This window comes from Rhinopithecus roxellana, chromosome 15 (genome assembly GCF_007565055.1).
Source record: "Rhinopithecus roxellana isolate Shanxi Qingling chromosome 15, ASM756505v1, whole genome shotgun sequence".
Classification (NCBI taxonomy): Eukaryota; Metazoa; Chordata; class Mammalia; order Primates; family Cercopithecidae; genus Rhinopithecus; species Rhinopithecus roxellana.
In genome coordinates, this window is record NC_044563.1 from 57807682 (window position 1) to 57833420 (window position 25739).

The following is a 25739-nucleotide window of genomic DNA, read 5'->3' on the forward strand; positions in this document are numbered from 1 at the left end:
TCATATATTATAGTTTATAAAATCGTAGTGATATAATGACTTTAGAAAAAAATACAAATGTAAGTTCATCTGAATGGAGAATATGTGATAATTATGGCTGCGTAGATAGCTTTTTAGGTTATATTTTTAAAAGTTTATAACATCAACATCTATGTCTCACTGTTAAACAGTGGAGAAATCTGAATGTAAAGTAGATTTCAAATGCCTGTTGTCATAATTATTTAGCTCTTTTTGCCATAAAAGTGTATTTGTTATGTCTAGTATATCATGATTCTTTATTCATTTTCATTTTTCTCTAACTTACAAGCTTTTCAACAACCAGGAATTAGGTTAGTACTGCTTGTGATGTCTATAATTGGGAATGGAATTTTTAGGCCCTACTCTAGTAGCTGTACAGTTAAACATTAGGAAGTATACTCAGTAACCAACAGCATTTATGTCTGGTGGATCATTTATATATATGTGTGTGTGTATACATATGTATATACACATACATATATGTATATGTGTATATACATATATACTCATTAGATATACACATACACTATATATACATACTACATATATACACATATACACCTACTGTATATATGCACACATATATACTATATACACATATATACTATATATACATATATATACACACTATACCTGTAATATAAAGGAACATCATTTTGCTTTGTAACTGGAATTAAATTGTTATCAGAAGCATTATTAACACCCCAACACAATTATTTTGTTTGTAGAGAGATGGCATAGGCTTTAGAGCCAGACCAGCTTAGGTTCCCAAACTGTCTAAATTTCCAGTGCCAGCTCAGTGATACTAGGCTCCCTCCCTAAATCTTAGTTTCCTCCTCTATACAAGGTAATATTAATAATAATACTACCCATACAGGTGCTGCAGTGAACCTTCTTATATGAATAAATGTTATTGTTCATGTGAAGGTATTTTTGTGGACAGAAATCTATGGGCCAAAAGGCATGTGCAATTTAAAATTTGATACTTGCTGTAAAACCACTGTAAAAAGACGATCCCAATTTACATTCCTACTAGCAGGGTATTACAGTGCTATGTACCCTCTAAACGTGAAGAGTCTATTCAATTTTTGCCATTCTTATGCCCATCTTTAAATGTTAGCCCTCTTCAAGTCTCTTTGACCTATGAAATCTAGTGGTATCTTAGAAATGATAGTATCCCAGATATTGTTATTCATATTTTTCCCTTAAGAGCTATTCATATTTTTATGTAGGTTATTTGTTAGTGTGTGCCATTTATGAAACAGAAGCTCCTTGAGACTGGATTTTATTTATATATATACACATATATATTTATGTATATATAAAACTAATAGATGTTAAAGCATATATATTTATATGCATATATAAATATATTTATATTTATATATTTATATATATAAAACTAATAGATGTTAAAGCATATATATGTGTGTCTCGGCCTCCCAAAGTGCTGGGATTACAGGCATGAGCCACTGCGCCCAGCCGAAACTTGATATTCTTTTGTGAAGCACCATTTTCAGTGACAGGTATTCTTGAGATTTATGAAAATAAGTTAAAGTACATGACAATGAAATACAGAATCCCAAATATAGATGTTGGCATGCCCTGCCTCACAAACCATGTTTGGAATGAATTTGTATTCTCATTCTTAATTAAGTTCACACTTAACACATAAAATATTTTTATGGTCAACTTGTGCCATAGATAAATTGAATCGTTTTCTGTGATTTTTAAGCAGTAGAAAGGAATATCTGTTCATTTTGAATTGCAGAGGTCTAGGTAGGAAACTGGTAGGCATGTTTTGATGGTATTTATCCAGTAGTGTCTCTATTTCTCTTAAAACTTAATGTATTAGCCAGGCCTGTAATCCCAGCTACTCAAGAGGCTGAGGCTAGATCACTTGAGCCCAGGAGTTTGAGGTTACAGTGAACTATGATTGAAATCTAACATAGACTCTAACTTAATTGAGGTCATTTTTTACTAAGAGGTTTATTTTGGATTCAAAGCTCTTAAATATCAAATTTTTTAAAAAAAGAACATTCTTTAATATGCTATACAAATGCTATAAAATTTAGAGATATGTAAATCACCCTCAACAGGCCCTTTCTCCTTTGGGGACTCAGTGAATGGCAGGTATTATTTTATCATACGTACAAAGAAGTAGCACTGTGGAATTTATATTGAATGTTGAACCTTGTGATATATACATATTGACCCCTCCGAAGGGCTTAATATTAGGACTCTGCTTGGATTCCTGGTTAAGTTTTAATGCTTCTTCTTTATAGAATCCCAAAACAAAAGAGCAGATTGAAAACCTGTTACGGAATGGGATGAACAAGGAGCTGCGGGATCGTCTTTGTTGCCGAATGACTTTTGGGACTGCAGGACTTCGTTCTGCCATGGGGGCAGGGTTTTGCTATATTAATGACCTTACAGTAATACAGTCAACACAGGTAAGTATCATCAAGTATTAAGAGTGTACTTTTGACCAGACATGGTGGCTCATGCCTGTAATCCCATCTCTTTGGGAGGCTGAGGCGGGTGGATCACAAGGTCAAGAGATCGAAATCATCCTGGCCAACATGGTGAAACCCCATCTCTACTAAAAATACAAAAATTAGCTGGGCATGGTGGTGCGTGCCTGTAGTCTCAGCTACTTGGGAGGCTGAGGCAGGAGAATTGCTTGAACCTGGGAGTTGGAGGTTGCAGTGAGCCGAGATTGCACCACTCACTGCATTCCAGCCTGAGGACAGAGCAAGACTCTGTCTCAAAAAAAAAGTGTACTTTTTCTCAGTCTGTTTTTTCTTTTTAAATTTATAAATTAGGTAGTGCCATTCTAAACGCACACACACAGAAAGCTTTATTTCCCAGAAGTTACTCTTTATAAGTAAAAACTGTAGACTCAATTCTGACCTTTAGTCTTGCCCAAGATTTTAGAAGTGATTTGTGTATCTTCATGGTCACAGACTGACTTTCTGATTAAGAGTTATTTTGGTTGCCATTGTCAACTTCTTAACAATGTTGCTTTGCATTTGAAACCAAGAAGTGTATATTAGCATATCCAATTAATACAAAGAAACAAACTTAGATAGAAGAAAATAACTACTCATTTTGGCATATGGCCATTTATAAAGGTTAACCAGAATTTGGAAAATTTAGTTGAAAATATTTTCCTTTATCACATATCCTTTATGTGGGTTTCTATATCCACATGAGAGTTAATATAGTTGTGTAATATGATACAATTTGTTTTACTTCTCTCCATTGTTATGCAGCTCACTCTAGAAACAAATTGCTTCTCTTTGCAAGTGAATCATCCTGTTTCAAATAACGATACTTTTGAGGCCAATAATGTATTTAACTTATACTAAAAATAGTTCTGGGCTAGAGAATTATTCAGTAGACATAATTCTAATTGATACTCCCAAACAGTAAATCATCTTTAGCCTTATTCTGAGAGAATTCTCTAAAGCCAAGGCCTAATGCAGAGGTAGGAGAGAAGGAATGAGGGGATGGTTGAATAGGTAGGATACCTGCCCCTTCCTCACCCACCCCTCCCCCCGTTCCTCAACCAGAGATGCTTTAGTTCATTATTTTCTTACACATTTAGTCTTTTCATATGCTTTCATTCTAAGTGAAGATTTCTTGACTTTACAAAAAGGGGTAGGGGAGGTGTTTGAAAAGCAATTTCTACAGAAGTGCACATTTTCACTGGATTTGGGGTTCCATTGTGTGAAGTGGAAAAGCCGGATGGAATCTGATTCTTAAGCCCTAGCCCTTTTCAGACTCTGTTAGGTTGGTGCAAAAGTAATTGAGGTTTTGGTCATTTTTTTTAATGGCAAAAACTACAATTACTTTTCCACCAACCTAAAAATATACGGAAATAAGATGCATTCTCATAGCAGAGATTAATATGAGGGTCTGTGAGGTTTTAGGATAGTATCATCATTAGAAATAAGTTGTTGAATCTAGCTAATATACTAAGCATGCACTCACTCATAGCTTATACGTTGGGAAAATTAATTGTACTTGAGAAACTCAAGCACCAGAAGTCACTGCGGCTTTGTTTGGTGCTACCACATACTTATTTATCAGTGCCTGCCATATAATAGATCTTCAATAAATCAGTATAACTTAGTTTGGCCTTAGGCAAGACATTACATGGAGCTTTAATCTTATTGTCTCCTCTTCTTAAAAGACATATTGAAAGAGACCAAATTAGAAATGGTGTCTGCATTGCTTTCTTTTCAGGGTGTTAGGATTAAATGTCCCATCTTTTATGTGGAACTCATTTTAAAGGACTATAATAATATAAAATGTTAAAATGCTATTTTTAGATATTAAAGTATTTATTAAACTTAACAAATCATTCGTAAGGTAGTTAAATGGTTTTAGTTTGTCATTGTGATGTTTTCAATATGAAATACTTTATTTCATTTTTTTGTCATCCATGACTGCACATTTTTCTAGTCTATGGTATTATTTTTCTGTGAGATTTTAAAACCAAAGAATTACAAATGGGATCAACCATCATAAGAAATGTTCTAGTGAAGAACTGTGTTGCTGATTAAAAATGCTTGCATCATAAATAGGTCAAATCTTTTGGTTAACTTCAGTCATATGATCTAGCAAGGATTCAAGACAATTAAAATTCTGTTCTCTAGAGCCTTCAGACAAGAAACAATTTATGTTGGCTCTTCTAATCTTTTTTTTTTTTTTAGCTTATTGATGCTCATGTTTCTTCTGCTTTTCCTAATGTTTTACTTATTGTATTGGATTTAGTGGTTACTAAATCGGTATTTCCATGGTATTAAATGTGTCTGAAAATCCAGGATATGTTTGTCATCTTACATTTCTGGATTGAACAGTATTGCTCCCACACTGGTAAGCATGGGCATAAAGGCAGAAGCCACTTCCCTAGCAGCCAGTCAGCTGCACAGCAAACATAAAAATAAGAGATTCTGAGTCATATGAAATGCAAGCCTCCATTAGGACTAATCTTTTGTGTTTATTTGCTTCAGGGGATGTACAAATACCTTGAGAGATGTTTCTCAGACTTCAAGCAGAGAGGCTTTGTGGTTGGGTATGACACTCGGGGTCAAGTAACTAGCAGCTGCAGCAGCCAGAGGTACAGAGTTAATTGTTTCAAAGATTAAGTTGAAATAGAATAAAACATATTAAAAAATTTTTTGTCCAGTAGTAGGATTTCCGAAACAGTAGACTATCAGATAGAAATGTGATCACATGCTAATATTTACTTTAGAGCTGAAATAGAAGAAAAAGTGTTTCAAAGAAAAGCTTTAGATTTACAGAAAGAAGTAAAAATTTAAAATATTTAGAGTTCATATTTAGAATGACATCATAGCTTATAACTTTAGTATTTTGGCAAAGGCACTAGGTAGTAGTAATTATGTAGCTTATATTCTCATTATATGCCTATTAGATTAGTTTTAGGGTGTTTTTTTGGGGTAATAATGCATATTGAGTTTATCAAAGTGTGCTTTGATATCACTTTTTCCATTCTTTCTGCCTTTTATACATTTTATTTCTTAGTAAAAGAGCCATCAAAAGATGAATGAGGGAAAAAGAGGAAATTGAAATATCAATTCTATTAGTTGTTAAACTCTTTTTAAAAAAAAAGTCTTATTTATTTAAAATTTTCCAATTAGGTCATGAAGTTTAAATAATCAGTTATTATAAGAATAGGCTATATTAGGCTACTATTTATTCAGACTAATTATAATATGAAGCATCTATGTGGAAGGTTGGTTTTTAAAAAGTATGGTAGGCAAAGGACTAAATGAAATCTCCCTTTTTTTAGGCTTGCTAAACTCACTGCTGCAGTCTTGCTGGCCAAAGACGTTCCTGTGTACCTTTTTTCAAGATATGTTCCTACACCTTTTGTAGTAAGTGTGTTGTGTTAGTGATCATATAGCTTGCTGCTCTTGAAAATATTTCTTAAATCAACTAGGATTCAAATCTTTTTTGTGCATGTAGTTCTGTGTTGAGTAATATAAGGGACCAATGGAAGAAAAACAAATTTTGCTTTAAGTTTATTTTCATTCAACAGACATTTGTTCAACTTAGCTGAGAACTTGATCTATAAATGTTGACAAGTCTACAGTTATAGTGGAATATTTTAATATCTTCTTTCAGAAATTGATTCATTGGGCAGACAAAAATGATGAAGGATAGATTTGAATACATTGTTAGCTGACTTGATCTGGGAGTGTGTGTGTATGTGTGTAAAAATTCTCTATTGTGTGATGATAGGATTTACATTATTATTAAGCAGAATCACAGTCCCAGCAAATGCCAAAGAGCTGCTTATCAAGCCATATACCTGGACCCCAATGCAATAAAATCAGAAATAAAAAAGCCCATAAATCCTCCCCTGTTTGGAATTTTAAAAACACACTCATAAACTATTCATGGATTAAGGAAGATAACATAATGCAGATTAGAAATGACAGGCAGTCCTTGCTTTGCACAGTGTGGGGGCTATTAAGACAGTTGTACAAGCCAAAACCATGCCAAGTGATCTTTTCTTTTTCTTTTCTTTTCTTTTCTTTTTTTTTTTTTTGTTACACTTTAAGTTCTAGGGTACATGTGCACAACGTGCAGGTTTGTTACATATGTATACATGTGCCATGTTGGTTTATCACAGCACTATTCACAATAGCAAAGACTTGGAACCAACCCAAATGTCCATCAATGATAGACTGGATTAAGAAAATGCCAAATGATCTTAATCATCAATGAGAAAAATTATGACTGTTCCATGACCTTTAACTTTTTTTTTTTTTTTCCACAACATTAAAAACACTCTTACTCTTGGGTAAAAATGTATAGGAAAAAGAAAAAACTATGGTAAAACTAATGTTTATTTAGTACATTGTAATTTAAAACAATAAGAAACATTGATAACTAAAATACTTTATTTCTTTGTAAAAAGAACTTATCAGAAGGCTGGGGGTGATGGCTCATGCCTGTAATCCCAGCACTTTGGAAGGCCAAGGCAGGTGGATCACCTGAGGTCAGGAGTTTCAGACCAGCCGGACCAACACAGTGGAACACGATCTCTACTAAAAATACAAAAATTAGCCAGGCGTGGTGGCGCATGCCTGTAATCCCAGCTACTCAGGAAGCTGAGGCACGAGAATTGCTTGAACCTGAGAGGCAGAGGTTGCAGTGAGCTGAGATTGTGCCACTGAACTCCAGCCTGGACAACAGAGCAAGACTCTGTCTCAATCAATCAATAAATAAAACTTATCAGGAGATAAACAGAGCTTGCTTCTTGTGACTATAATTTATTTATATTACAAGCAAGCATCTTGATCTGTGCCTTGGCAAATTGTTACTATACCTTTCTGAGTTTGGATACACGTCCCGCATCTTATCCTTTGTTAATTTCAATCTTGTGAAATATCTCAGGGAGTTCCTTTAATGTGAAGATTTCTTTGTTGGTGTCACTTCTTCTGGGACATCTTCATTCTTCTCATCACAGCCTCGTTCCTCATTTAATCCATGTGTTCCCCTTCACTACACTTCCCTGGTAGTATGTCTAAAGTCTCTTGAATGGCAGCAGTGTCAGCATTCCCACTTATTTTTTCTATAACTTCATTTATGTTCAATTCAAATTTCCCTCTATTATTACTCCTTTTTGTTTATTTGCTGCACTTTCACCTTTGTTGGCTAATTCCTACTTTCCATTATCCATTTTTGTACACTGTCAAAAGGGGCTATTACTGGGAGAAAAGGAGGCAATAGAGCCACATGTTTTGCAGTTTGTGTGAGCACTAAATAACAGATGCTCAGTGACCAATCACTGACACCCTTTTAAAGAGTGACATGATTGATCACTCATCATGGTGTGGCTCTGTTATAAATGTAGGGATGTGTGGACTGAAGAGCTGGAAGCCAAGTGTGTACTTGATGCAGTTATGGTTAATATTACCATGGTAAATGAAATTTGAACATGTTGTTGGGAGACTGGAGCTATTTAACAAAAGCATAGTATCAGTAATTCATGTATAGGAACTGAGCAAAGCAAGGACTGCCTGTAGGTATTTAAAAGTGAGCAATAATGAAAACAATATGTAGTAAAAATTATGGGTTTTAACTAAAGCCCTACTTAGAGGGAAATGTATAGCCTTAATGAATATATAAGGAAAAACAGATTTTAAAATAATGAGTTGGTTTTCGCTTAACATGTTTGTACTAAAACAGAAGAAATCCAAAAAAGTAAAAGGAAGGAAATCTTATAATAAAGGTGTAAGGAAAAATGAAGTAAATAGAAAATAAAGAGGGTATTAACAAAAGCAATATCATACTATAATGCTTTTCCTGTCATTTAATCAAAGTTATTCTCATGTCAAATGTGTAAATAGCTAGGAAGCAAAATGGAACTATGGTGTTATTTATTTTTCAGCCATATGCAGTTCAGAAGCTCAAAGCAGTTGCAGGTGTGATGATTACTGCCTCTCACAACCGCAAGGAAGACAATGGATACAAGGTAAACCTTAGACTCCTGACCTTTGTTTATCTTATAGGTCATCTTTTTTATTCAAATAATATGTGCTGAGTATGTTTTCTATACTGGAGAGCAGAGCTGGACATTGGGAACAGAAAGTTAAAAACACTGAGGCTGGTCCTCAAAGAATGTGTATCCCTAATGGCATTTATTACTTCTCAATGTGTACAATTACAAAAATCTCTTCTTTAGTTCTTTTATTTCTAATTGTCCTTGATTTCTCTATCCCTTCCTAAATCCATCCTCTCTAGCATTTCATAAAGTCACATTGCAGCAAGAACTTGAAAAATGAGTGGGAGTTTTCAACAACAGAGCCAGAGGAATGGTACCTTATCCTCACTCTCCTCTCCCTCTGACTTTCTGCTGGAGCTCCTTGTTGGCCACAGGATTCCACTTGATGGGTCAGCCTCTGTGGCAGAAAGCAGAGTGGAGAAGGGTGAAAAGTGGCTTTGGAGGGGAAATAGAAGAATGCAGCACAGTATTGAACCACCGTTTGGGGCTTCTGAGTGGGTGATAAGCCTGCGTTCCTATAGGTAGTTGGATATATAGACTTGTAGCTCAGGGGAGAAATCTGGACTTAAGTTATAGAGTTTTGGGTCACCACACATGTTAGAGCAAAATTAGCACTTGCTATGTTTGAGGAGCTAGAGAACAGAGGGGAGCAGCGGTATGACTGGAATGCAGTGGGCACAGGAAGGGAAGGAATGAAGAAACAAGCAGGAGGCAGATTATGCAGACTTATAAGCTCCAAGGCAAGGGGTTTGGGTTTTATCAAAAGAATAAAAAGCCACTGAAGAACTTTAAGCAGGAAAGTTTATGTTCTAAGGGATTATCTGTCTGTTTCGTGGAGGATGGATTGCAGGGAGAACAATGGAAGCAGGGAAGAGACCAGTTAGGGTGCTTTGGTTCAGACAGAAGACAACAATGGTTTAGAATGGTGATTGGTAGAGGACATGGGCAGAGGTAAACATATTCAACCTCTATTTTAGACACAGCATCTGTAGAACCTGTTAGTAGATTAAATGTTAGGGAAAGGAATTCTTGGTTTTTGTTTGGGTGGGTGGTAATGTTAATTTACAGAGATAAGAGATTGAAGGAGGACCACTCTTAGGTGTATATGTTATGGGGTAATCAAGAACTCTGTTCTAGATACACTAATTTTGAGGTGCCTGTTAGAGGTGTCTGTTAGAGGGTTCTTGATTCCTCCACAGCATTTACACCTAAGAGTGGTCCTCCTTCAGCGCAGTGGTATGATCACTGTAGCCTCAAATTCCTGAACTCAGGGGGTTCTCCAGCCTCAGCCTCTCATGTAGCTGGGGCTACAGGCGTGTACCACTTGACTGCCTTTTTTTTTTCTTCCTCCCTCCCTCCCTTCCTTCTCTTTCTCTTTCTTTCTTTTTTTATTTATTTATTTTTATTTTTTAAGATAAGGTCTTGCTCTGTCACCAAGGCTGGAGTGCAGTGGCACAATCACAGCTCACTGCAGCCTCAACCTTCCAAGTTCAAGCAATCCTCCTGCCTCAGCCTCCCAACCATAGGCATGAGTCACCATACCCAGCTAATTTTTTATATCTAGTAGAGACAGGGTCTTGCTATGTTGCCCAGGCTGTGGGTCTAGTTTCTTTATGATGAATTATCTTATTTATTTGACCCTCCTCACCCCCATCCCCTAAATATAAGTTCGTAGGTAGAGAGACCTTAGTCTGCCTTGATATTCATTGCTATTGAACATATTTGGCACATAGTGGACCCTCAAATATTTTTTCTCCTTAATATGTGAGCACAAGGTTAAAAAGTTAAACAGTAAAAAGTATCTGTCCCATCTCTGTCCCCTAGTACTCTTTCTCAGAAGCAAATACTGTTTCCAGTTTCATTTCTGTTTAGGGATAGTCCACACATATATAAATATATATGTGTTTGTCACTTCCCCGTCTTTTTCCCCATAAATGGTAGGGTATTATATAATAGTGTTCTGTGCCTTGCTGATTTCACACAACAATATGTCTTACAGACTGTCTTTTTCTTTCTCCCTCTCCCTTCCCCTCTTCTCGTTCTATGTGTATGTATGTGTATATATGTATATACATGTATATATACACACATATAGATGTACATATATATACATACATGTGTATATATAGTCAATATGTATATTTTAACCTGTGCTTGTATATTAAGGAAAAAATATATATGTATGTGTGTGTGCTTGTATATGTATATATTTGTATATGTGACATTGTATTTTTTGGAGAGCCCGGGAGAGGAGAGGGCTCCTCTCTCAGAGAGTGCAGTGAACTGTGATCACACCACTGCACTCCAGCCTGGGCTACAGAGTGAAACTCTGTTTCAAAAAAGAAAAGAAAAAAAAACAAAGATGAATGTAGAAGAATGTTTATTGTGGCACTGTTTATACATAGCAGAAGATCAGAAGCAAATGAAATGTTCATCAATAGAGGATTGATTACATAAATTATGATTCATCTATATAGATTTTTAAAGATGAATGAAGCAGATATACATATGTATGAATGGCATGAATATATACATATACGAATGATATGAATATATATATGCATGAATGTATATGCTTTATTCATAAAATTAATTTCATCTATGCATTTTTTAATGTGACTACTAGAAAATTTTAAATTTTATATGTGGCTTGCATTTGTGGTGCACATACTTCTTTTGGGCACTGCTGATCTATACGATAGATTTTTAGAGGTGAAACTTTGGGGTTTTTGTGTTTTTGTGTTTGTTTTTTGAGATGGAGACTCGCTCTGTCACCCAAGCTGGAGTGCAGTGGCACAATCTCGGCTCACTGCAACCTTCGCCTCCGAGGTTCAAGCTATTCTCCTGCCTCAGCCTCCTGGGTAGCTGGTACTACAGGCGTGCACCACCACACCTAGCTAATTTTTGTATTTTTAGTAGAGACAGGATTTTGCCATGTTGGCCAGGCTGGTCTTGAACCCCTGACCTCAAGTGATCCTCCTGCCCCCGCCTCCCAGAATGCTGTGAGTCACTGTGCCTGGCCTAGAGGTGAAACTTTTGGATCAAAGGGAATATGCAAAGAAAGTTTGGCATTCCCTATTCAAGGTAGTCGTGCCATTTAATAACCTCATCAACAATATATGAGGGCCTTTATCCTTTATCTTCCATGATTGTATCATCAAAGCTTTTAATCTTTGCCAATCAGATGGGTGGAAATGTTATTTTTCATCTGTACCTGTCTTATGAGTGAGATTGAGTGTCTTTTCATGTATTTATAAGATATTTGTGTTTCCCTTTCTGAGAAGTCTGTTAAAGGATTTTTTTTTAACAAACTTTATTTTGTAGAGCTGTTTTAGATTCACAGCAAAATTCAGCAGAGGGTTCAGAGATTTCCCATGTACCCACTTGTCCCTACATATGCATTAACAACATCCCCCACCAGAGTGGTACATTTGATGAGCCTACATTGACATGTCATTATCACCCAAAGCCCATAGTTTATGTTAGGGTTCATTCTTCATTTGTACATTCTTTGGGTTTTGACAAATGAATAATGACACGTATCCACCATTATAGTTTCATACAGAGTATTTCCATTGCCTCCAGAATTCTCCGTGTTGTGCCTGTTCATCCATTTCTCCTCTTTAACCCCTGGCAAACACTGATCTTTTTACTGTCTCCACAGTTTTACCTTTTCCAGAGTGTCATATTGTTGGAATATACAATATATAGCCTTTTTAGATTGGCTTCTTTCACATAGTAATTCCCTCCATGTCTTTTCATGGCTGGATAGCTCATTTCTTTTTTTAGCACAGAAGAAGAATATTCCATTGTCTGGATGTACCACAGTTTATTTCCCCATTCACCTACTGAAGAACATCATAGATTCTTCCAAGTTTTGGCAATTATGAATAAAGCTGCTATAAACATTTGTGTGCACATTTTTGTATGGACATAAGTCTTCATTCCTTTGAGTAAATACCAAGGAATGTGAGTGCTGAATCATATGACAAGAGTATGTTTAGTTTTGTAAGAAACTGCCAAACTGTCTCTAAAGTGGCTATTTAAATCCCCACCAGCAATGAACAAGAGCTTCTGTTGCTCCACATCCTTGCCAGCATTTGCTATTGTCAGTGTTCTGGATTTTGGCCATTCTAATAGGTGTGCAGTAGTATCTCATTGTTGTTTTAATTTCCATTTTTCTGATGACATATGACGTGAAACATGTTTTCATATGCTTCTTTGCCATCTGTGTATTCTTTCTGGTGAAGTGTCTATTTTGCTTTCTTATTGTTGAGTTTTAAGAATTCTTTATATATTTTGGATAACAGTCCTTTTTCAGATATATCTTTCGCAAATATTTCTCCTGGTCCGGCTTGTCTTTTTATTCACTTGGCAGTGCCTTTTGCAGAGCAGAAAATTTTATTTTCATTTTAAATCCAGCTTATCAATTCTTTCTTTCATGGATCATACCTTTGGTGGTGTACCTAAACATTTATTGCCAGCTGGGTGCCGTGGTTCACGCCTGTAATCCCAGCACTTTGGGAGGCCAAGGCGGGTGGATCGCCTGAGGTCAGGAGTTTGAGACCAGACTGGTTAACATGGTGAAACCCCGTCTCTACTAAAAATACAAAAAAAAAAAAAAATTAGCTGGGCATGGTGGCAGGTACCTGTAATCCCAGCCACTCGGGAGGCTGAGGCAGCAAAATCGCTTGAACCTGGGAGGCAGAGGTTGCAGTGAGCCAAGACTGTGCCATTGCACTCCAGCCTGGGCAACAAGAGTGAAACTCCATCTGAAAAAAAAAAATAGTTATTGCCAAACCCAAGATCCTCTAGACTTCCTCTCATCATATCCTCTAGGAGTTTTATAGTTTTGCATCTGTTAATCTATTTGCTCATTATTCTTTTGCTGTTTCTTATTGATTTATGGGAACTCTTTCTATGTAAAAAGCAGCTCTTGGCCATCTGTTTTGCAGACATTTCCTCCCAGTCCTCTTGACTTTATTTGTGTTATTTTTCCATGCATGATATTATGGTATTTTTCCCATTTGAAAGCAAAGTTATTTTGGCATTTTTATTGGTATCATATTTTATTTATATATTAATTTAGAGAGCTTCGATATTTTAATAATTGAGTCTCTCCTATTCAAGAATAGGGTGTGTCTTTCTATTCTTTCAAGACTTCTTTTAGATTCTTTACTAGCATTTTAAACATTTTTTTAAGATAATTAAATCATTTATTGATTACATATGATAATGGATGAAACACAAGCTTCATTCCCATTTATATTTTATCTGGTAACATTATTCATTTTAGATATATTGCATAGAATGTGTCAACAGTCATTTTTATAACCAATAATTCCATGATTTTGCTTGGGTAATCCCTTTTAATGGTGAAGTTCAGGTCACAACAGTAACTGTAAGTTCAACTACACCAAGGTTTCTGAAGACAATGATTTCTCTACCCAAGCAAGTTGTATATAAACTCCAAATAGAACCTGGCATCACTCTGAAGGAATTCTAACTTCACACTGTTGGGGAAATTTACCAAGATGGCTTCAGAGTACACTAACTTTACACAGCATATTAAAAAAAAGAGAGACACATTTATTCAGCATCATGATCAGACTATTACATTTAGCAATCAACAGCATGGGTGCAAAAAAAAAAGTCTGTATTAAAACTCTTTGTTGGAATGCTTTGCACTTTCCACAGAACAGGAACTAAAATAACTTGTTATATAATTTGTCACAAATACAGTCCTCGAGTTTTTTGCCCATACGCATGAGTATTTGTCTGAAACATGTCTTCTTTGTCAGAGTTAGGCCCTGCCACCACTGTGCTTGGCTGAGTTCACAGATCTGTTGTAACCTGTAGCTTCCCTGTCACTTCTCTGGCTCTCCTCTCATGCTAAGCTTTGTTTCCTGGCAGTAATTAAAATCTTCTGCCACTGCCAAGCTACTGTTGCTACTGGAACCACTATAGCCACCTTGGTTTCATAATTAGTAAAGTATTGGCCTCCACCACCATAGGGGCCAGGGCTTCTGTCTCCAAAGTTTCCTCCCTTGATGGGTCCAATTTTTTTTTTTTTTGAGATGGAATCTCGCTCTGTTGCCCAGGCTAGAGTGTAGTGGTGCGAGTTCAGCTCACTGCAAGCTCCGCCTCCCGGGTTCAAGCAATTCTCCTGCCTCAGCCTCCCGAGTAGCTGGGACTATAGGCGCCTGCCACCACGCCCGGCTAATTTTTGTATTTTTAGTAGAGATGGGGTTTTGTCATGTTGGCCAGGCTGCCCTCGAACTCCTGACCTCAGGTGATCCACCCACCTTAGCCTCCCAAAGTGCTGGGATTACAGGCATGAGCCACCACGCCTGGCCGGGTCCAAAATTTGAAGACTGATTGTTGTAATTGCCAAAGTCATTGTAACTTCCACCACCTCCAAAATTGCTTCCATCATTACCAAATCCGTTATAGCCATCCCCACTGCCACCATATCCACCACCGCCATGGCTGCCACCAAAGCCACCAAAACCATTGAAGTTTCCTCCACAACCAAAGTTGTCCTTCCCACCGAAACCACCTCCACGACCACCACCAAAGTTTCCAGAGCCACTTCGACCTCTTTGGCTGGCTGAAGCACTAGCCGTCTCTTGCTTTGACGGGGCTTTCCTAACTTCACTGCTGTGGCCATTCACAGTATGGTATTTCTGAATGACAAATCTTATCCATGGAGTCATGGTCATCAAAGGTTACAAAGACAAGCCCCTTTTCTTGCCACTGCCTCGGTCAGTCATGATTACAGTTGCTTCATTTTTTTCCCATACTGTTCAAAATAATCTCTTAGGTGATGTTCTTCAGTGTCTTCTTTAATGCTGCCAACAAATGTCTTTTTCACAGTTAAGTGGGCACCTGGTCTTTGAGAATTTTCTCTTGAGACAGGTCTCTTTGGTTCCACAACTCTTCCATCCACCTTGTGTGGCCTTGCATTCATGGCTGCGTCCACCTTCTCCACAGTGGCATATGTGACAAAACAAAGCCCTTGGAGCACTTGGTATTAGGGTCTCTCATTACCACGCAGTCCGTGAGCATTCTCCATTGCTCAAATGGCTCCTCAGGCTCTCATCGGTTATTTCAAAACTCACCTCTCCAAGGAAGAGCTTCCTCGGCTGTTCAGGCTTTTTAGGAGACTCTGACTTAGATATGATGGCAGGGAAGAGAGACTTTAATGATGCTTCCTCAGCAGTGTCCACAGGCAGAAAGGAGTAAGCTGACCTAAACGTTTTTTTAAACTAGATTTTTCAGATTTTTTTTTTTTTTTTTTTTTGAGACGGAGTCTTGCTCTGTCACCCAGGCTGGAGTGCAGTGGCCGGATCTCAGCTCACTGCAAGCTCCGCCTCCCGGGTTTATGCCATTCTCCTGCCTCAGCCTCCGGAGTAGCTGAGACTACAGGCGCCCGCCACCTCACCCGGCTAGATTTTTGAATTTTTTTTAGTAGAGATGGAGTTTCACTGTGTTAGCCAGGATGGTCTCGATCTCCTGACCTCGTGATCCGCCCGTCTCGGCCTCCCAAAGTGCTGGGATTACAGGCTTGAGTCACCGCGCCCGGCCCGGATATTTTTTAATGTTTATTCCTGGACGTATTTTGTTGCATGAATTTTTATGTTACTATATCAGATAGGGATGCTTTCTGGTGCAGATTAAGTAAAACCAGCAAAAGTGGCTTAAGCTGATAGAAATTCATTTTTCTCACGTAACAAAACATCCAGGGGTAGGTGGCCACAGGCATGGTTCTGTAGCTCCATGATGTCAGGCCTTGTGTCTTGTAGTTTTTCTGGCTTACCCTCAAGCATGGTCATCACATGGTGGTTGCTATACCTCCAGGCATCACCTCCACAGATAAGGCAAGGAGAAGGGGACCGGGAGAAAGAACAGGATTTTTTTTTTCTTATGTTTTATAAATTTTCACGTGAGCTTTCAGGACTTACGGAGATAATCTTTTTTTATGGCTTGAAATGTGGGAGCATCCCTCCAGAACAGTTTTGTTTGTTTTAAGCATTCTGGGTTTTTTGCTTGTTTTAAAAATTCTGCTAGAACCTCAAGGGTTTCACTGACTGGGGACAGTTTCTGTGTTAATTTATTGTTTCTCATCCTAAAATAATTGAAGTGCAGACCTTGGATTTGAAATTTTTTTAAATTACCCAGAACCCAAGAAGAGACATGCTTCCTCACGATCTCTATAATAGTGGGCAGGACTTTTTCTATTCTGCATTTTCACTGAGCGTGAAATGCTTCAACGATGCCATTTTTATTTGGGGGTCTCAGTTCCAACTCCCTACCTTGCACGTGGGCATTACAACCCAAGAACCAGATAAATGGACAGTTCTCAAACCCTAAGTAACCACAATCTCAGTCCCACAGGCTTATCATTACGCTTTTTAATTCTTTTTCTCTCACTGCCTAGAGTTGTCCCTTTCCTCTTGTGGATTATGCTATGCATTTAAGATAATGTTTTTTCTCTTTTATATAGCATTTTGAAGTGTTTATAGAACACAGATTTTTAGGTCATCTGGTTAATCATATTCTTTGCATAGAGATTAGTACATAGTACAGATTCAAATGTATTCTTCTTTCCTTCATTCAGGATGCAATAGAGGGGATTTGTGTCCTATACATGGTGGAAGTCACCATAGATGTTCTCTAACCTTCCAAATTTGAAATCCTATAAATTAATAGAATTACATTTTCATGCTTTTTTGGTAACTGTTCCTAATGTCTTATTGATCAGGCTATTTGACAAACTGAAAACTCATTGAAATTTATATGGATAATTAACATGTTAATTGTTAATAAACTATATTTGGTATGATGTAAATTCTACTTTATAATAGAAAGATGACTTTTTTCTATATCACATAACTACTTTATAATGAGTTAAATAGTATCAAGTTTTAAGGAATATTCTATGGTTTCTTGGATTATCTTTAGTAGATAGTTACAGGTTTAAGAGTATAATTGGACACTATGGCATATGCATATTATAATGTTATCATAATAATTAGGCCTGCTTGCATTTTACTCATATTGTTATTAAGGTATACTTCTAAAAGAAAATCATATATAATCATTTGATGAAGAATCCCTGTAGAGTAATTACTATCTATATCTTTTTTTTTTTTTTTTTTTTTTTTTTTTTTTTTTTTTTTTTTTTTTTTTTGAGACGGAGTCTTGCTCTGCCGCCCAGGCTGGAGTGCTGTGGCCGGCTCTCAGCTCACTGCAAGCTCCGCCTCCCGGGTTCACGCCATTCTCCTGTCTCAGCCTCCCGAGTAGCTGGGACTACAGGCGCCCGCCTCGTCGCCCGGCTAGTTTTTTTGTATTTTTTAGTAGAGACGGGGTTTCAGCGTATTAGCCAGGATGGTCTCGATCTCCTGACCTCGTGATCCGCCAGTCTCGGCCTCCCAAAGTGCTGGGATTACAGGCTTGAGCCACCGCGCCCGGCCCAATTACTATCTATATCTTTTAATATTTGTTAAATTAGTCCTATGTTGACATTTTTTGCTTGATCAATTTGATATGCTTTTTTTTTTCTTTTTTTTTTGAGACGGAGTCTCGCTCTGTAGCCCAGGCTGGAGTGCAGTAGCACAATCTCGGCTCACTGCAAGCTCCGCCTCCCAGGTTCACACTATTCTCCTGCCTCAGCCTCCTCAGTAGCTGGGACTACAGGCGCACACAACCACACCTGGCTAATTTTTTGTATTTTCAGTAGAGACGGCGTTTCACCATGTTAGCCAGGATGGTCTTGATCTCCTGACCTCGTGATCTGCCTGCTTCAGCCTCCCAAAGTGCTGGGATTACAGACATGAGCCATGACACCCGGCCTCAATTTGATATGCTTTTTAGTAAAGCTGAAGATCTCTACTATAGGTAAGAAAAGATCTGACAAGCATTTTAAGTGATTATGGTTATATTTACTTATTATCTAGGTTTACTGGGAAACCGGTGCTCAGATCACGTCACCTCATGATAAAGAAATTCTAAAATGTATAGAAGAATGTGTGGAACCCTGGAATGGTTCCTGGAATGATAATTTAGTGGATACCAGCCCGCTGAAGAGAGACCCTCTGCAGGATATTTGCAGGAGATACATGGAAGATCTGAAAAACATCTGTTTTTACAGGTATCCAAGTGGGAATATCAGATAATACTACTTTAGAATAATGTTAGCAAATGAGGAGAAGAAAAAGTGATACAAAGTGTTGTCTATTTATTAGGCTGGTCTTGAACTCCTGACCTCAGGTGATCCGCCTGCCTCAGCCTCCCAAAGTGCTGGGATTACAGGTGTGAGCCACCATGCCCAGCCTAGAGTTTCTTTCAGGAGTAGTGAGAATGTTCTAAAGTTGATCATAGTCATGGTTGACCAACTCTATGAATGTAGTGACAGCCATTGAATTGCACACTTTAAATGGGTGAATTATATGGTATATGAATTACATCTCAATAAAGCTGTTAAACAAGTTATACTTAAATATATGTATTTCCTGTATGTTAGATAAGTATATTTCATTTAAGATTTTATTTTTCCTTAACCATTTCCATATTTCCATAATTATCTCTGTAACTCTTCTATAAATAGCTAACACTATTGCTAGGAAGAATCCTGGCTGGCTGAGTGTATCTTTCCTATCCTACAAAATAATTTTAGCTTTTTCTCAACTTTATTTTAATTTCAAAAATGTACCCTTCAAGCTATCAATTGTTTGCTTCTGCATCTAAAATGATAAGTGGACAGTAATACTAGCTAAATGCTACCAGCTCTAATCACTCTAAAAAGAATTGATTCCTTTTTTATCCTTTCTGTCTTTTCTTATTTATATTTTTGTTTTTTAAAGAGTATATGGGCAAAAGCAAATTAACAAGTGAACTATTTATGAAGCTGAAGGCATAATTACACAGAGAAGAATTATTTCAAGTGACTTTACAGTTATTGACTATACATTTCTAGTGGGATATGTCCTAAGGATAAAGAACTACAAAGAAACCTCAAATTGTATTTGATAGCTGTACTGTTAGTGGTAATATTGATGGTTTTACAGATGTGGATATAAATAAATATATAGATAGAAATACTATATATATTATAAAACAAATGGGTAACTATGTTAATGTCACTAGGATCTAAGATTTTAGTTTAAGAGAAGCAAATGTAAAATCAAATAAAATAAATTTAAAATTACAATTTTAAATTTGAATTTGAAATATGTTTTATTTACCTAAAATGCTAAAATACTAGTTCTGTTACTAATAAGGCCTATGCCTACCCCTAGAGCCCAGATTGTGGTTTCTAAATACCATTTCCTAGTAAAAGGAACCACGGCTTATTGGAGAAATTGATTCTCATCAAGGACTGGGGCAGAAAATTTACTAAATGAGCCTGAGATAGCTTTGTTTTCCTTGCCATAAAGCAGGCTAGCTTTCAGAGACACTGGGGTCATATCAAAAGGATCTAGGAGCCAACTTGAAGGGACTCCCACTGACCAAATATTGGATAGTTGGGCATCAAAAAGAATAATCACCTTAATGAATTAAAACATTAAACATAAAAAGCCTGTGACTGTTAGTAATACTAAAAAAGCTCTTTATTGGTCACCTTTGGGAGTTGCTGGACTGAAAATCACTCATGCTGAAATTTGATAAATTCTAAATTTTCTTTCTGAAAATTGATAAATGTTTGAAACTTTATCTTAATTTGTTCTGCCTTTTCTATGTGAACTGAATGTTAGGGCTAATCAAATGGTTGATAAAGAATCATTATTTTTAAAAGAAAAATCCAATAAATGCAGAAAGAATAATAGAATTTTCAAAATCACTATGTTGTGACCTCTAATAAATAATGTATCTAAGTAATTCTCATCAAGGGGTGCTAAGACCCATAGGTGAAATGTTGGTGGGAAATTTTTTGATGGAAGGATTAGGCTGACACTGCTGAATCTTAGTTTAACAGCATTAAAAGTAGAGTAGAAATTGTGTGCTTCCAGCTGTGAGTCAATAGAAAATACACAACACCTATTCTTGCCCAAAGAATTGAAACTGAATCTAATGTAACTTCTAAATGCAGCTGCCTATTTACAGAAAAAATAGGATAGAGGAGCATGTTAATACCAAAAGGATGCAGTCTACATACTGGAGATACGGGAACTTCTACAGGACAAATGGGCCAGTTTCTTCAATAAATGACATTCAGGTTGGGGAAGGAAGGGAGGAACATTTATAGATTAAAAGAGACTTGAGAGGCATAGCAATCAAATTATATGGAACCTCATTCAAGTCCTGCTTCAAGTAAAACAACTGTTAAAAGTATTTTTGAGACACTTGGGGAAAATTTGAACACAGATAGGATATTAGAGGAAAGAAATTATTGTTGATTTTGTTAGATGTAATAATGATAATATGGTTATGTTTTTAAATGCTAAAGCATTTTCATGTAAAGTAATACGTCTTGAATAAATGAGACTAGATTGACAGACTATGGAAACATATTGAAGTGAGATCATGGTTATATGGTGTTAGATATTCTGTCTTCCTAGGCATATGTTTGAAAATTGTCATAACATTTTATTTTTATTATTTGTCTTATAATAAATTTTATTTTTCATGGGAAATGGTTAGTAAATGGGAAGTTAGGATGTAGAAAGTTTTGCTGTGGAAAAGGCCAAAGAAACAGAGTCTAGATGCTAGTGGAAATGATGCCGGTGAGAAAGGATTATCCACGTACTAAAGTTCTCAAGTGAGAATACATGGGGACCAGAGCAGAAGTAGAGGGGTTGACCTTTGATACAAAGAATGCTTCCTCATTATTATCAGATGGAAGAAGGAAAAAATATGGGTTGTCGGTTTGGTGTGGGGTGATTAGGAAGTTCCCATCAAATGGCTCTGTGTCTCAATGATGTATGAGGTGAAGGGGGAGGAAAGGAATAAGAAGAGAAGAGAAGGTACTAATTAAGTCACCATCTTGGAGAGTGAAAAATAAGCTTTTGGGGTAACAAAGTATGATTGCCTGGCAGCATTGAGTATGCATTCAGAATGAAGCTGTTCAGTCCTTTTGTGAGATTTATTCTAGCAATATTCAACTATTTTGGTGCAAGCCTGGAAAAGGTACACATTTGGGTTCAACAAGGTTTGGGGTATTGGATTGTCAAAGTACCCAGAGTGACATATAAGAAGGTGAGTGTAATTAGGTACCTTGCAGTCTAAACTGGAAGTGAAGAAACGGGGGGTCTACTGGCGAGTGAGAAAGACCAGTTAGGAAGTGTTTATGATGGTCTGGTGAGATAAAATACTTATTTAGATGATACTAGCTTAGCTTGTTCAGGGTATTGGCACAGCATATGCTGTGCCAGGCAGCTGTCCAAGTCAGGAAGTTGAGCCACAAAGGGAGAATGCTGTTGAAGTAAAACCCTTGATCTTTAAGTTAATACTCTTCATTTGTTGTTTGAATATCTTAGACCTCTGCTGAAGGCTTTAATCGCATTTTTCAGAATTTGATGGTTTAAGATTTGTGATCATGATCTTATGTTGATTTTCCTTTACAGGGAGTTAAACTCGAAGACCGCCTTGAAATTTGTGCACACGTCTTTTCATGGGGTCGGACATGACTATGTGCAGTTGGCTTTTAAAGTGTTTGGTTTTAAGCCTCCAATTCCAGTACCAGAACAAAAAGATCCTGATCCAGACTTTTCTACTGTTAAATGTCCAAATCCTGAAGAAGGAGAATCTGTGCTGGTATTTTTTTTAGTATTTAAATTATTATTAGTTTATTAAACCATCAGAATAGGTAGAACTCATTGACAATTCAAAGATTACTTACAAAAGCAGAAAGGACTGTAGTTTACATCTTTTAATTGTATTGAAGTCATAGGCTGTGTTTTGTTTAAAATGTCTATGGTGGGTGTCCCTACTTTTGGCTTCTTATTTTAAACTTAGCTGAATTCTATGCCTTCTAAAATTCCTATCACTAACACTGTGCCTACATACAGGAACATTAACATTGAATTTAGGTTCTTCAGTACAATCCAGCTTTTTGGGTCACTGTTTCAGGAACTTTCCCTGAGACTGGCAGAGAAAGAAAATGCCCGGATAGTGCTAGCCACAGATCCTGATGCAGACAGACTGGCAGCAGCAGAACTTCAGGAGAAGTATGTTATTTGATTAAAAGCTTGAACTTTGAAAAGCAATGTATTTTAAGTCTTACAGGCTCTTTGAAAATAATGAAAAGATAAGAAAAGAACACAAATCTCCTGTAAACCCGTTATCCAGAAATAACCACCTAAGTTGATACTTTGACAATTCTTTCCTGTCTTTTTAGTTGAAATATTTAAAGATGTATTTGTTTTTATTAAATTATGATCATAGTTTTACATCTTGATTATTTTCCACTTCAATTGTACAAAATGCTTCAAAAAATGCTTACAGTATAAGCTTTTTTCCCTGATTTTATATATTATTTGAAAATATTAATTTTTACAAAGACATAACATCCCAACAGATCACTTTATAATGTAGTTATTTCCTAACCTTGTTTTTTCCTTTTTTTTTTTTTTTGAGACAAGAGTTTCACTCTTGTTGCTTAGGCTGGAGTGCAATGGTACTATCTTGGCTCACTGCAATCTCTGCCTCCTAGGGTCAAGCAATTCTTCTGCTTCAGCCTCCCAAGTAGCTGGGACTACAGGCATGCGCCACCACACTAATTTTGTATTCTTAGTAGAGACAGGGTTTCGCCATGTTGGTCAGGGTGGGCTCGAACTCCTGACCTCAGGTGATCCTCCCACCTTGGCCTCCCAAAGTGCTGCGATGACAGGCGTGAGCCACCCATTTCCTAATCTTAGTCCTCTGGGCTGCTATGTATTTTTACCATTATAATGTGACAAATGTCCTTACCTAGAATGTATTAATTATGTATCATAATTTTTCTCTCATTAAGTAAAAAATAAATGTAATGATATAATAATTTTCCAAAAGATGTCATACCATTCCTACTGTAAAATCACCCCTGGTCGGCCGGGCGCAGTGGCTCAAGCCTGTAATCTCAGCACTTTGGGAGGCCGAGACGGGCGGATCACGAGGTCAGGAGATCGAGACCATCCTGGCTAACACGGTGAAACCCCGTCTCTACCAAAAAAAAAAAAATACAAAAAACTAGCCGGGCGAGGTGGCGGGCGCCTGTAGTCCCAGCTACTCCGGAGGCTGAGGCAGGAGAATGGCGTCAACCCGGGAGGCGGAGCTTGCAGTGAGCTGAGATCCGGCCACTGCACTCCAGCCCGGGCGACAGAGCGAGACTCTGTATCAAAATAAATAAATAAATAAATAAATAAATAAATAAATAAATAAATAAGCCCTGGTCGGTTAGAAAAGAAGTAGTAATAAATGTTTTCTCAAAAATCCCATATGATAGTTTTTGATTTTTCCTAACTGAAAGATGGTAATTTGTAGGCCTTGGAGTCAAGAAGTTTTAATGAGAAGAAAGGTCTTGACATTGCATTTTCCTTCTCTCTACAGTGGTTGTTGGAAAGTTTTCACAGGGAATGAGTTGGCAGCTTTGTTTGGGTGGTGGATGTTTGATTGCTGGAAGAAAAATAAATCAAGAAATGCTGATGTGAAGAACGTTTATATGTTAGCCACCACAGTCTCTTCTAAAATTTTGAAGGCAATTGCACTTAAAGAAGGATTTCATTTTGAAGTAAGAATCGATAATATCTGTGTGCTACTTTTAAAAGCCTATTTCTGTATGTTAAAGACATCTTCCCACCAAAACTGACTTTCATTGATTTCATTTGTAATTCCCTTATTTTTCTAATTCTGTTAACACATATTCAGTCTTTTTTGATAATTTAGACACCTTGAGCCAAAATTCATCCAGTACTGTATATGAATTTCTGGTACTAAGATGAGATATCCTTTAAAAAATACATTAATACTTATTATTCCATACAACAAATATCTGTTTTTCAGACAGGGAAAATCTAGCTCCTGGTGACCCCATCAGTAACTCAGACTTCTCTCCAAAAAGTTGTGGGTGTCATCAACCCCTTGTTTAGGCTCTTCAAGCATGGTCTTTAGGAACTTGAAGTAGTCTTCTAAATTGCATAGTAAGACCCAATGATCCTACATCCAAAAAAACAAGCAGTGGCTCTCTGTCAGTCCAGATCATTAACCTTATGAACTTAAGACCCTTAAGCTGACCATTTTGGCAGCTATGGGAACTAAGTTGCTTTTTCTCTGCCATCTTTGCCAGATATCAGTGAAAATGTCCCTGGGCATTTTTCTTGAGCCATAGTCAGGCTACAGGTCTTAATACTAATTGACTGAGTAAAAGAAAATTGTACCTGGCTCTATGAAATAGAGCTTTCAACTTTATACTTTCTAAAACGCAAATAACAAAATAGAAGATACTGAAAGTTTATTCACGCCTAAGATTTTGATGTTTTCCTAGTTTATATCTATAGCAAGAAAAAGTATAATGGGCACAAAAGAGAAAAAAGAACAATTCTAAAGACCACTATTATAATTTTATTTGCTTGTTTTTGTTGTAGCAGGGAGGTTTTGACATTTTTATTTTTACTTTTCAGTAAGGAGGTAGAAAGGTGAATTAGGAAACAAGTTAGTAATGGTGAGCTTTGGTGTTAGGGTGTATCACATACTCTTTCTGTTGACTCTAAAACAGATTGTGTCTTTAAAGTGAACAGTAGCTCATTAGATGAAAAGTCCTCAAATCTAATTATTTAAAGAAGTACTTAGTAACTGTCTTGGTGGTTTTATTAATAGTTAGGACACAGTGTTATGAGAAGGTACACTTGGTTCAAATTTATGTTATGCTAATACTAAAAAGCTTCATGACCTTTGATTGATTACTCAGGGAGAGTAAATCCACCAACCTTCATAGGCACTCTTATATTAGTGGTTATAATATAGCTTAAAGGACAGTTTCTGAGAAGCAGAAACTTGAAATTGAATCTTGACTCCATCTTTTATATGCAGTATAATTTTGGGCAGATTGACTTATCTTTCGAGCCTGTGTTTCAGCGATAATGTTCGTAAGCATTAAAAAAAAGATAATGGGCTTTGGGAGGCTGAGGCTTGAAGATCACAAGGTCAAGAGATCGAGACCATTCTGGCTAACATAGTGAAACCCTGTCTCTACTAAAAA

General features: G+C 36.9%; 1 protein-coding gene across 1 annotated transcript in view; it reads left to right on the top strand.

Moving 5' to 3' along the window:
• Window positions 1–25739, top strand: part of PGM2L1 (phosphoglucomutase 2 like 1) — a 67999-nt gene that overhangs the window by 28247 nt on the left and 14013 nt on the right. The window contains exons 2-9 of the mRNA XM_010366824.2: window positions 2304–2471; window positions 5040–5146; window positions 5840–5924; window positions 8450–8533; window positions 18523–18716; window positions 22129–22318; window positions 22634–22731; window positions 24092–24272. Of these exons, the coding sequence (XP_010365126.2) occupies window positions 2304–2471; window positions 5040–5146; window positions 5840–5924; window positions 8450–8533; window positions 18523–18716; window positions 22129–22318; window positions 22634–22731; window positions 24092–24272 (1107 nt within the window). The remainder of the gene's footprint in view (window positions 1–2303; window positions 2472–5039; window positions 5147–5839; window positions 5925–8449; window positions 8534–18522; window positions 18717–22128; window positions 22319–22633; window positions 22732–24091; window positions 24273–25739) is intronic.